General features: G+C 59.3%; 1 protein-coding gene across 1 annotated transcript; it reads left to right on the top strand.

Annotated features, from left to right (window-relative positions):
• The first annotated feature begins 4,155 nt into the window (after positions 1-4,155).
• On the top strand, positions 4,156-8,401 carry GOT1 (glutamic-oxaloacetic transaminase 1). Its single transcript, XM_050898883.1, has 9 exons — positions 4,156-4,289; positions 4,620-4,801; positions 5,384-5,507; positions 5,741-5,853; positions 6,045-6,149; positions 6,708-6,858; positions 6,994-7,159; positions 7,288-7,430; positions 7,716-8,401. The coding sequence occupies exons 1-9, from the start codon at positions 4,175-4,177 to the stop codon at positions 7,853-7,855; spliced, it is 1,239 nt and encodes a 412-aa protein (XP_050754840.1). The 5' UTR covers positions 4,156-4,174; the 3' UTR covers positions 7,856-8,401.
• The last annotated feature ends 2,575 nt before the right edge of the window (positions 8,402-10,976 follow it).

Genomic DNA, 10,976 nt, shown 5'->3' with positions numbered 1-10,976 from the left:
GATCCCCATCGCTCCATTGCAAACCCACTGCCCCAGCTGGGCAGGGTGGCGGCGGGGGGGGTCAGGATCCACAGTTAATGTAGCTGCCCCTAAACGCACTGCCAGAGATCAGCTAATCTGATAATTACAGCAACAAAAGCCATTTAGACAAACCATGACCTGACCCCGGGAGCTTGGAATGAAAACATTTTACCCTCCTCTGTCTGGATCCTGCACTGAGAAAACATCTGTATTCGTAGGATGGCTGGGAAAACAGCCCCCGCGCAGCACCCGCTGGGAACGGCCGCGGCTCTACTCCCTGCCAGCACACGGCCTGCACCCAGCCTCAGCCCAAGATGGGCAGTGCCTCGGCGCAGGGCAGCCTAAACCCTTGCTGTGATGCTGGGATCGAGGGCGCCTCGGTGCTGGGCAGGGCTCTTTGGCGAGGAAGAGGATGAGACAGAGGCCGGAGGCGTGTGAGGGTGGACCTGGCAAGGGGGAGTGAAGGGGGTGGGGTGAGCAGAGCTCGTCTGTACCCTCCCAGGAAGGGCTTTTTCCAGGCCCACGCGGGGCTCGACAGCACAGGGAGGGCAGCACCTGGCCCCCAGTGGTCCCTGCATCCCTGTGGCAGTCCCTGCATCCCTGTGGCAGCCTGAGCTCTGCAGGAGCTGGGCTGGCCACCGAGCCCCCCTGCCCCTGGCTCCCAGGAGGGGCTGAGTGCGGGGGGCCGTGCCTGCGTGTGGCGCGGCAGTGCACACCTGGGGGGCTCCTTCACTCTGGGTAAGGTGTGCAAGCCTTCCCGTTGAGTGGCAGGTCATTGCTGGCTGTCAGTTGGAGGCAGGAGATGAAGGGAGGGTTGCCTCAGGGCCGGCTCCCATGTTTCTCCTGCTTTTACATACATTTTGGTGGCACCCTTTGTGTAGGCTGGGGAGATGAAAGCGCAGGGCCAGAGGGATCTTGCTAACGCACAGCCACCCGGCTCGGGGGCCCGGCGGCCTGCTGCTTCGTGCCTGTCTGTCTCGTTCCTGCATCTGTTCCCAGCGGAGCCCCGCTCTGCGCCGCCAAGGGCACGGGATGCTGGCCGGGCTGGGAGCAGCCAGGCACACCGGCAGGTAACTCCTGCTGGGTCAGTGACCCCGGCCTCGCAGGCATGGGCAGCGGCACAGATGGTCTCCACCGGACTGGCAGGGCTGAGCTCAGGCTGCCCAGGAGCCCCCGAGGAAGGGGAGGAAGACGGTGCTGGTTTGGGGAAACTGCATTTTTTTCCTTCTGACTGGCACTGCTCAGCCTGTGCTGCTGGTACCAAGCAGCAGCTTGGTGCAGCCGGCTTGGCAGGCAGCACCCCTGTGCCTTTGTGACTTCCCTGCTCTGTACTGGGAAAGGGCTTGGCCATGTCCCCAAATATCCCAGTGGTCTTTGGAGAGTGGTAGGATTAGAAACCAGTAAGTGCAGTGAGAGCCTGCCAGTCTGGGGACTCCCCAGCCCTTCTGTCTGCTCCAGAAATAGGATGCTCTAAGCAGCCTTGGTCAGCTTTTCCCATCACAGCATCCCACTCGTGCAGTGCTTTACTCCTCGTGAGCAGAAAACAAGACTCACCCTGCGGTGGGCTACCTCCATTTACCCCTGATGCCCTTGTTCTCATCAGCTGCTTCCCTGCTCAGCACTGCAGCATCTCTCATTTAGCAGCATTCACAGACCTCAAGAAGCCCCAGCGCTCTTCATCCGGTTGGGGTTAGAGTTAAGCTTAGGGTTAGCGTTAAGGGTAGGGTTAGATTTAAGGGTAGGGTTAGTTGTTAAAGGTAGGGTTCAGAAATGCCCTCACAGCACCCTGACAAGTTCAGGCATTTGCAGGGGCTCTCTATTGCAGAGAGCAGACCTGAAGCCCTTTCTGGGTTTACCGCTTGGCCTTTTCTCAAGGTCCAACAGAGGTTTTGTCTGAGTCAGGCTAAAAACCCCACCAGGGCCAAGGCTTTGGTCTAGCGCTACTGTCTTGCTCCTCTGCCTTTCACATTACGCTGTTTTCTCTGAAGGCAGAAGCGTTGGCATGCTGCTGTGCCGCCGGGCAGCTCTGCCTCTTCCCCGCTCTCATGCTAAGCAGTAAGTGCACTGGGCAGTTCTTCCAGGTGCTGCCCGGAGCTGGGGGAGGCGAGGGCTGTGCCCCCGGGCTCGCTCCCAGGCAGCCGGGCTGCAGAGCCACCTTCGGCATGGGAGGGGGGCGAGGAGCCAAACTGGTTTTCAGAGGAATCTTGGCTGGGTTAACAAAGGGAGTGTATGACACAGGTTGTCTGCAAAAGCGTTTGGGGACAGCATGGCCTTTCCCGTCCCGTATCCCCGTGTTTTATGTCACGAGGGGTGGGGGGGTCGCACTGCCGGGGCTGTTGTTCACGACGTCCTTCCCGTTTCCCTCGAAGCCTTTCCCAGGTGCTGCAGGATCGCGGGCGGATTCCCACAAACTTCAAAAGCCGCTTGAGACAGGCGGCGGGTTCCTAACGGAGCCGGCCACGCACCGGGCGGCAGCGAGCCCCCTCCCCGGGGATGCGCGGGGGGAGCCGCGGGTGGGATGCTCGGGCAGCCCCGGGCCACCTCCCGCCTGTCCCGCCGGGCCGGGCCGGGCGGGAGCCGGTCACGCCTTGCGGTGCCGCTTCCCGCGGGGGTTGCGGGATGAGCGGCGGGGCGGCACGGGCCGGTCCTGCCGGCGGCGGCGGCGGCGCGATGCGCGGGCCGGCTCTGCCCTCTGCCGACACCCCCCAGCACGACTGCCGCTCCCGGCCGCGCCCCGCGACGGCATCCACCCCAACGCCCGGCGTCCCCGGAGGTCCCCGCACGGCTGGAGGAAGGCTCCCCGGGCGGTGGGCGGCCCGCAAGAGCCACAGAGGGTCCGTGGGCACCGTGGGAAGCGCTGTGCCTGCGGGAAGGATGCAGTTTGGCAGCAAGGCGCCGCGAGAAATTCCCTGGGGATAAGTGTGATGCCATGCGCTCGGGGAGAAGGGTCCCGAGCTAACACGTGATCCCAAACGCTCCCCGTGGGCCAGAGCAGGGCTCGCCTTGGCGGTGGTTGCCACCGGCCAGAGGCTCTTGTTGGGAGGGGAGATACCCCCAGGTGACCCCGGGGTTTCCTCGGGGCTGGGAGGGTCTCAGGGGGGCACCCCACAGCGCCCGACCTGCAGGTGGCTGGGAAATGGGACAGTGTCTTAAAAACCCGGGGCAGATGCGCTGGAGGATCCCCGTGACCCGCCCTGGGGTGGAAACACCCACCGCCCCCACAGCCGTCCTCGTCCCGCATCCGGGTCGCCGCACCCCTGGGACCACCCCTGCACCCCGGGCACTGCACCTAGGCACGGCCCTCCCGGCACCTTCCTGCACCCCTCAAGCCTCGCACGCTGGCACCACCCTGCACCCCCGGGCACGGCCCTCCTGGGGCTGTCGTGCACCCCAGCTTTGCACTCCAGGGCCGATCTGCACCCACACGTATGCTGCACCCCCGGGTTCCCTATGGGGACCGTGCCGTGCCCCTCGAGCATTGCACCCCCGAGCACTGCCGCGGAGCACCGCTGCCTCGGGCACGGCATCCCCAGCAGCACCCCGTACCACGGGGCATTGCCCCCCGGGACCACCCCGCACTCCCATCACTGCAGCTCCGGGACCCCCCCCCCTCGCCCGCCCCCCGCCACCCCCGGACGCTGCACTCCCGCAGCCCCTGTGACAACTCTGCACCCCTGCGCCGCGGCCCCGGGCCTGCCGGCACCCCCCGGCCAGGCCCCCGGCTCCGGCCCCGGCCCCACGCGGGCGCCACCCCGCGCCCCCGGGCGCTGCACCCCGGGGGGGCCCCGCCGCGCGCCGCCCGCCCACCCGGCGCGCGCAGAGGAGGGGGTGGGGCCGGGGGGGGAGGGGGGATTGCCGACCGCCAATAGGCAGCGCCTGCGTCCCCGCGCCGCTCGCGTCACCGGGTGCGGCGACCGCCGCCGGCCGGCGTCCCCGCCGCGATTGGCTGCCCGCGCTCCGCCCGAGGGGCTGCAGGGCCGCCGCTGGCTGGCGGCGGGGGCGGGGCCGCCGGCGGCCCGCTGATTGGCGGCGGCGTGCGGCGGCCCCGCCCCACCGGTGAAGGTGAGCGTCTCCTCCAGGCGCCGCGCGCCGCCTGTAACGGACCGGACCGGACCGGAGCAGAGCGGAGGGGAGGGGGCCGCGCCGCGCCGCCATGGCCGCCTCCATCTTCACCGCCGTCCCCCGCGCCCCGCCTGTCGCCGTCTTCAAGCTCACGGCGGACTTCCGGGAGGACGGGGACGCGCGGAAGGTCAACCTGGGCGTGGGCGGTGAGTCCGCGGCCTCCCCCGGCCCGGCGAGGCCCCTCTCCGCGGGGCAGGCCGGCCGGTGCCCTTGCGGCGGCCCCGGCACCTGCCGGAGCGGCTGGGCGGCAGCAGCGGGACCCGGGCTCGAAAGGTCACAGGGCCGCGGCGAGGCTGGGCATGGGGTGGGGGGTGGGCAGGCAGCGGGTCACCTGCGAGCGTCAAGGTCGTGGGGGCGGGCCCGTGCTGGCCTGCCCGCCGTCCTCGGGTGTCGGTGGGCCGGGCAGGCCCCTCCCGGGGCTGGGAGGCCCAGCATCCCCCCGGGTGTAGAAAGGACAGCTCTCCCTCTCCTCGCAGCCTACCGCACGGATGAGGGGCAGCCATGGGTCCTGCCGGTGGTGAAGAAGGTGGAGGAGATGATTGCCAACAACCACAGCCTGAACCACGAGTACTTGCCCATCCTGGGCCTGCCCGAGTTCCGGACCAATGCCTCCCGGATCGCCCTGGGTGATGACAGCCCCGCCATCAAAGAGAATCGGGTAGGTGGTGGACAGGGAGCGAGACCACTCCTTGCTGGGAGAGCTGCTGGGATCCCCAGCGTGTCTCTACAGTAGATCGAGCAGAAGAGCACAAATGTGCAGAGTAACTGCATTTTGGCAGGATTTGGGTATTTCTCTGACATGGTCTTTATTGGTTGTAGGTTGCTTGATGAACCCGTGTACTTGAAGCTGTTTGTGCAAGTAATTGTAGTTTTTGGGAAAGACCGAACATGGGCTGTGATTGGAATTTGTTTTTTCCTTCATCTTTTAACGGTTGCCCCACGGGAAACTGAAGTCAGATAATAGACCACCTTTCCTGAAATAAGCTACTAGCTGGGAATCTGCTCTGTGCCAGAAAGTAACAGGAATAACTGAAGTCTATTTGTAACTGTAGAAGGTGTCGGGATGGGCCTGAGCACTGAAAGAGGTTGAAGACCACTGGAAGGGGATGGTGTCCTGGCTGGGGTGACCCCAGGGAGCATGTCTGGGATCCTGTCTCACTCTTGCAAGCACCTTTGTTCTCTGTGCACCGATAGCGAGGTTGACCTGTGTGGACCCTGCTGGCAAGTCTCTCTGTTGCAGATTGGAAGCGTTCAGTCCTTGGGCGGGACAGGCGCTCTGCGTATCGGCGCGGAGTTTCTGAGGCGGTGGTACAATGGAAACAACAACACGGCGACACCGGTCTACATCTCCGCTCCATCCTGGGGTGAGTGCTGTCAGCAGTGCTGTCGCCTCCTTGCAGGGAGCCCTGTGGGTCAGTGGGCAAGGGAGGAATGGCAGGGGCCTGGGCAGTGAGAGAGGGGCCTTCCCCATGGGGGTAAAGGGAGCATAAGTGTCTCCATCGCATATTTTGGTGACATTTAGGGAGGTACTGGGACCGGAGAAGGTGGCTGGCTGGAGGTGGGGCCTGCTTTTCTGAAAAATTACTTCTTTCCTCAGAGAACCACAACTCTGTGTTTGTGGATGCTGGCTTTAGAGATATTAGAACCTACCACTACTGGGATGATGCCAAGAGGGGTCTGGATCTCCAGGGGCTGCTGGATGACATGGAGGTGAGTAAAACTGGCATGGGACGGGCTGAGCTTGGTGCTGTGCTGTCAGCAGCTGGCTGGGCTGTTGTATGCTGCGGAAGCAGATCTCTGCGAAAGAGACTGCTAGTGCCCAGAGCAGCTCAGGGCCTCTCCCTCTGCTGTGGGTGCCTAGTCTCGTCTATGTGTCTGACCAAGACCTGCTCTCTCCTCAGAAAGCCCCAGAGCTCTCCATTTTCATCCTCCATGCCTGTGCACACAACCCAACGGGCACAGACCCTACTCCCGACCAGTGGAAGCAAATTGCTGCTGTTATGAAGGTATGGGCTGCTGCTGGGGCTAAAGCAGTGCTGAGGGGACAGATAGCTCTTGAGCCAGCTTGCATCCGAAATGAGTTCTAGGGAATGGCATGAGATGTGGCAGGAGCTGGAAGAGTTGCGCAGGGCAGGTGTTGAAGGGAGAGGCTGACAGGATGCTGGTTGTCTGTGCACAGAGGATAGAAGCATCCTAGTTCTGCTCGTGCCTCCGAGTTGTTGCTTTCAAACTCTGTGGCATGGGCTGCAGTGAGGTTTCTCATGCTGGAAAGATTATCCATGGGCACCTGCTTTTCACAGGTGCTGGATAGTAGGATATAAGGTGGTGCATCTGTGTCCTCAAATGCAGTTTTCTCCTGCATTTGACCTTTTATTGACCACTTTAGTCTTCCTATTCTTTTACCCCAGTAGAAGGAAAATATCCCAGTCTGGTGTTGCCGGACCACGTTTCCTTTGTATTCACCCGGAAGCTCAATGGTCATTTTTCCCTCCTACGGGGACAGTGGGGGGTAAAGTGAAGGTTGTGGGGAAGGGGCTTCCCTCTAACACTGTTCCTCCTTGCAGCGCCGGTTCCTGTTTCCGTTCTTCGACTCAGCGTACCAAGGTTTTGCCTCTGGCAGCCTGGACAAGGATGCCTGGGCTGTGCGATACTTTGTCTCCGAGGGCTTTGAGCTCTTCTGTGCACAGTCGTTTTCCAAGAACTTTGGGCTCTACAGTGAGTGTCTGGCAGTAAGCTGGCCCAGTAGCATCATACCCAGACAGATGGGGCTGGCATGCTGGGGGGCGGGGAAAGCTCTGCTTTGCCGTGATGCGTGGGACCAATGGCTCATGTCTCTTGGCTTGTCCACAGATGAACGTGTGGGGAACCTGACTGTGGTGGGGAAGGATGCAGACAACGTGCAGCGTGTGCTTTCCCAAATGGAGAAAATTGTGCGCACCACTTGGTCCAACCCTCCCTCCCAGGGAGCGCGCATTGTGGCAACTACACTTTCTTCCCCGCAGCTCTTTGCCGAGTGGTACGTGTTGCCAGGGCTGGTGGGAGAGGGAAAGGGGGGGAAGCTGTCTCCCTGAGTGCCAGGCTTGGCCAGATGGCTCCAAACCAGACAGGTGCCTGTCCTCACGCTCTGCTTCCTGCCTGCTGCAGGAAGGACAATGTGAAGACGATGGCAGATCGGGTCTTGCTGATGCGGTCAGAACTCCGGTCTCGACTGGAGTCCCTTGGGACCCCGGGCACCTGGAGCCACATCACAGAGCAGATCGGCATGTTTAGCTTCACGGGGTTGAACCGTAAGTACTAAGTGGCCTGGTGAAGGGAGGATTGGGTGAGGACGGTTTTGCTGGGGGTGAACTGGGCTGAAGCAGTCCAGGCAGGAATCTCTCGGGGACCTCACTGGAGTCCTGGCCTCACTGCCTGTGTGGCTAGGCAGGGATGAAGCATTAGGTGGCATTTTAGTGGCCAGTGCTGGAAGTTTTCTGCTTGTTGTGAAAGATTCAAGCAGCCCTGACTGGTTCTTTGGGCTTTTCTGAGCTGCGGGGTCACTGCTCTGACCTGATGTCCAATTGTTTCCCCAGCTAAGCAGGTGGAGTACATGATCAAGGAAAAACACATCTACCTGATGGCTAGTGGGCGCATCAACATGTGTGGCCTGACTACCAAGAACCTGGACTATGTGGCCAAGTCCATCCATGAAGCTGTCACAAAAATCCAATGAAGCACATGAACAACCAAACTTACATGAAGTCACCAAAGCTGTAGTGTGTAGTCCGTGTCTTTCCCTGCTCATGGCTTGCCTTGTCCCACACCTCTTGGGGTTTAATAAAGATGGGAGCGGTAGCTCAATCAGGGATAATCATGTTTTGACCTTTTTGAAGTACCCCTTGCAATATGGTAAGCCAGTGCCCCCAGGAGGGTGGGGGCAGCCTGAGCCGCCTTGGCTCTTGTTTGACTGACAGCAGCCTGGTCTTCAGGCACTTAGAGCTGCATCTTTAGCACATCCAAATCGACTCCATGTAACTGATCAGTTTGATCTAGGCGAAGTCTGGTGCCAGTGCAATGCGCTGTGGGATAATAGCCTAATCGGTTGGGATCTCGTATGGCTGGTGAACTAATGTCACTTGGTAGTATTTTGGGGAGGGGTGAAGCTGTTGCTGGCTTCCCCGCCCCGAGTTCTGAGCCTTATGCGAGCAAACATTCGTAACTGTGATAATTGCTTCTTTGTTTTGCTGACAGAAAATTAAACGTCCATCTCTGAACACTACCCCTGCCTTGTGTGATGTCGTGCCTTCAGGCTGTGCTAGCCTCTTCCCAGGCTGAGGTTAAAGCCTCAGCATCCGTGTTTGTCCGCTGGGTCTTACTCAGTTTGTTTCAAGGCTTCCCATTCTCCCTCGCGGTGTCTTGCATCTCTGATGATCATGGTTGCTACTAATGGGGCACAGTCCTATAAGGCGAGTGTAGTTGAGAGCTCCCTGTGACTCTACATGAAGCTGACCAGTTTCTCCCATGTCCGTCTTGTGTTCCTCTTTCTGCCCCCCTGCCCTGTGCTGTCCAGCTCGTCGCGTCCATCTGTATGTGCTTCCTTTCTGGGTGTTTGTGTGTTACCCAGCCATCTGGCCATCTCTCCTTGGCCCAGAGCTCCTGGCCTGCTGCTGCTGTGTTGAAAAGCGGATCTCTCCTGTTCCTCCTTCTCAGCAGGCCCCTGGTGAACCACCCCCTGCCTTCAGCAGGGCCTGCCAGCAACAGCCTGTGTTTCTGGCACTGAAAAAGAGCCGGGACCATCTGCGTCTGCTCTCTGCAGTCACTGTTCGCAGATCTATTTGTGAGCTGATATTACCACCTTGACAGAGCAGCCTCCTGCCCAAGATCTTGGTGAAGAAAGGGGAACAGCCCCTTTCCTTGGGTCAGTCAGTGATAGTCACTGTTGCCCTGATGGATTTTGCTTGTGCTGCAGCTTAGACAGTGAAGGTGAAAATGATGCCTTGTTCCCTTGCTGTGCTTGCAGAGCGACAGTGCATGGGGTCTTGTTTGTCCTCTTCAGATTAGTGTTCATGTCACATAAGAGGGTGAGCCAGAGGCAGGCTTTCCTCTGTGCAGGTGGGGAACTTTTTCTCCTCTTGGTGTCCATCCACAGCTGGGATGATGGGGTAGTGGTTAAAGGATGACTTCTAGTGGTGATCTTAGGTGAAGGAGTTGAAGGAACCAACTCTGCTTTCGTTATTTCTGACATCTGCCTACACTTCTGTCCTTACACAACTCTAGGTGTGGAGCCTGGCCCACCCCGCATGTGATCTGTACCAGTGCTTTGCTAGCCTTACCAGCCTTGTTTTTCCTACTGGGTGACCTAAATTTCTCCCTCTCTGTGGTGTAAGCTCATTACCCGTTATCCCATTTACCATGGCAACAGAGAACAGATGATTCCTTTCCTCTTCGCAACAGCTTTTTATTATTTGAAAACTTCCTCTCTCCCCTTCACATCCTTCACCAGTTAAGATTAAGCGACCCTGTTTCCTTCAGCCTTTGGGGTAGGTTGTTTTCCAGCCCTTGCTTTCCTCTGGCCTCCTTTCAATTGCTGTGTGTTTCCTTAGAAGGGCACTGCCCAGACAGGGATGCAGTTATTCCAGCTGAAGTTTTATCAGCATTGGTGGACTATGAGATTTCTGTCGTTATCTGTCCGGCTGTACTCCAGCATGTGTATCCCACTATTGTGTTTGCAATGGCATGATATTAACTCCTGTTCTTCCCCAGTCCTTGTCTGCACTGCTATGGTGTAACTCTCTGCACTGCTGAGTGCTTTCCTGGCAAGCAAGAGTGACAGAGAGCCCAGGTTCACAGAGAGAAATTGGGAAGCACTTGCTGACCTGGTCCTCTACCTGCTCCCTTCAGCGATGCCGAGTCCTGTTACTCCAGCCACCTCTGGCCGTGGGTATGAGGGCAGCTGTGCTGGTTTGGGCTGGGATAGAGTTAATTTTCTTCATAGCAGCTAGTATGGGGCTATGTTTTGGATTTGTGCTGGAAACAGTGTTGGTAACACAGGGATGTTGTAGTTACTGCTGAGCAGCGCTTACAGAGAGTCAAGGCCTTTTCTGCTCCTCACACCGCCCCACCAGTGAGTAGGCTGGGGGTGCACAAGAAGTTGGGAGGGGACACAGCCGGGACAGCTGACCCCAACTGACCAAAGGGATATTCCATACCATATGACATCATGCTCAGCATATAAAGCTGGGGGAAGAAGAAGGAAGGGGAGGACGTTCGGAGTGATGGTGTTTGTCTTCCCAAGTAACCATTATGTGTGATGGAGCCCTGCTTTCCTGGAGATGGCTGAGCACCTGCCTGCCGATGGGAAGTGGTGAATGAATTCCTTGTTTTGTTTTGCTTGCGTGCGTGGCTTTTGCTTTAGCTATTAAACTGTCTTTATCTCAGCCCACAAGTTTTCTCACTTTTACTCTTCTGATTCTCTCCCCCATCCCAACGCGGGGGGGAGTGAGCGAGCGGCTGTGCGGTGCTTCGTTGCAGGCTGGGGTTAAACCACGACAGCAGCCTAGCCTGGTAGGAGAGGTTAGCACGTCTTTCCCTACAGCCATTGACACAGACAGGGCATCGCTCAGGGAGAAATCACTTTTAATGTTAATATCCCTGTTGCGTTCAGCCTCTACAAAAACTACTGACTGGTCTGTACCAACCCGAAGGCTCGGCGCGAGCCTCCCTCGCGCAGGCAGCTGTGTGCGGGGAGGAGGATGGTTCAATGCAGCGTGGAGCGGCCCTCCCCAGGGAGGGGGGCTGCGCTCGGCGATGAGCTGGGCTCCCTGCCCTGTGCCTAGCAGGGGTTCAGGAGTGCT

This window comes from Gymnogyps californianus, chromosome 6 (genome assembly GCF_018139145.2).
Source record: "Gymnogyps californianus isolate 813 chromosome 6, ASM1813914v2, whole genome shotgun sequence".
Classification (NCBI taxonomy): Eukaryota; Metazoa; Chordata; class Aves; order Accipitriformes; family Cathartidae; genus Gymnogyps; species Gymnogyps californianus.
Note: the sequence above shows the minus strand (reverse complement) of the source record. Positions and strands in the feature narration are given on the sequence as shown.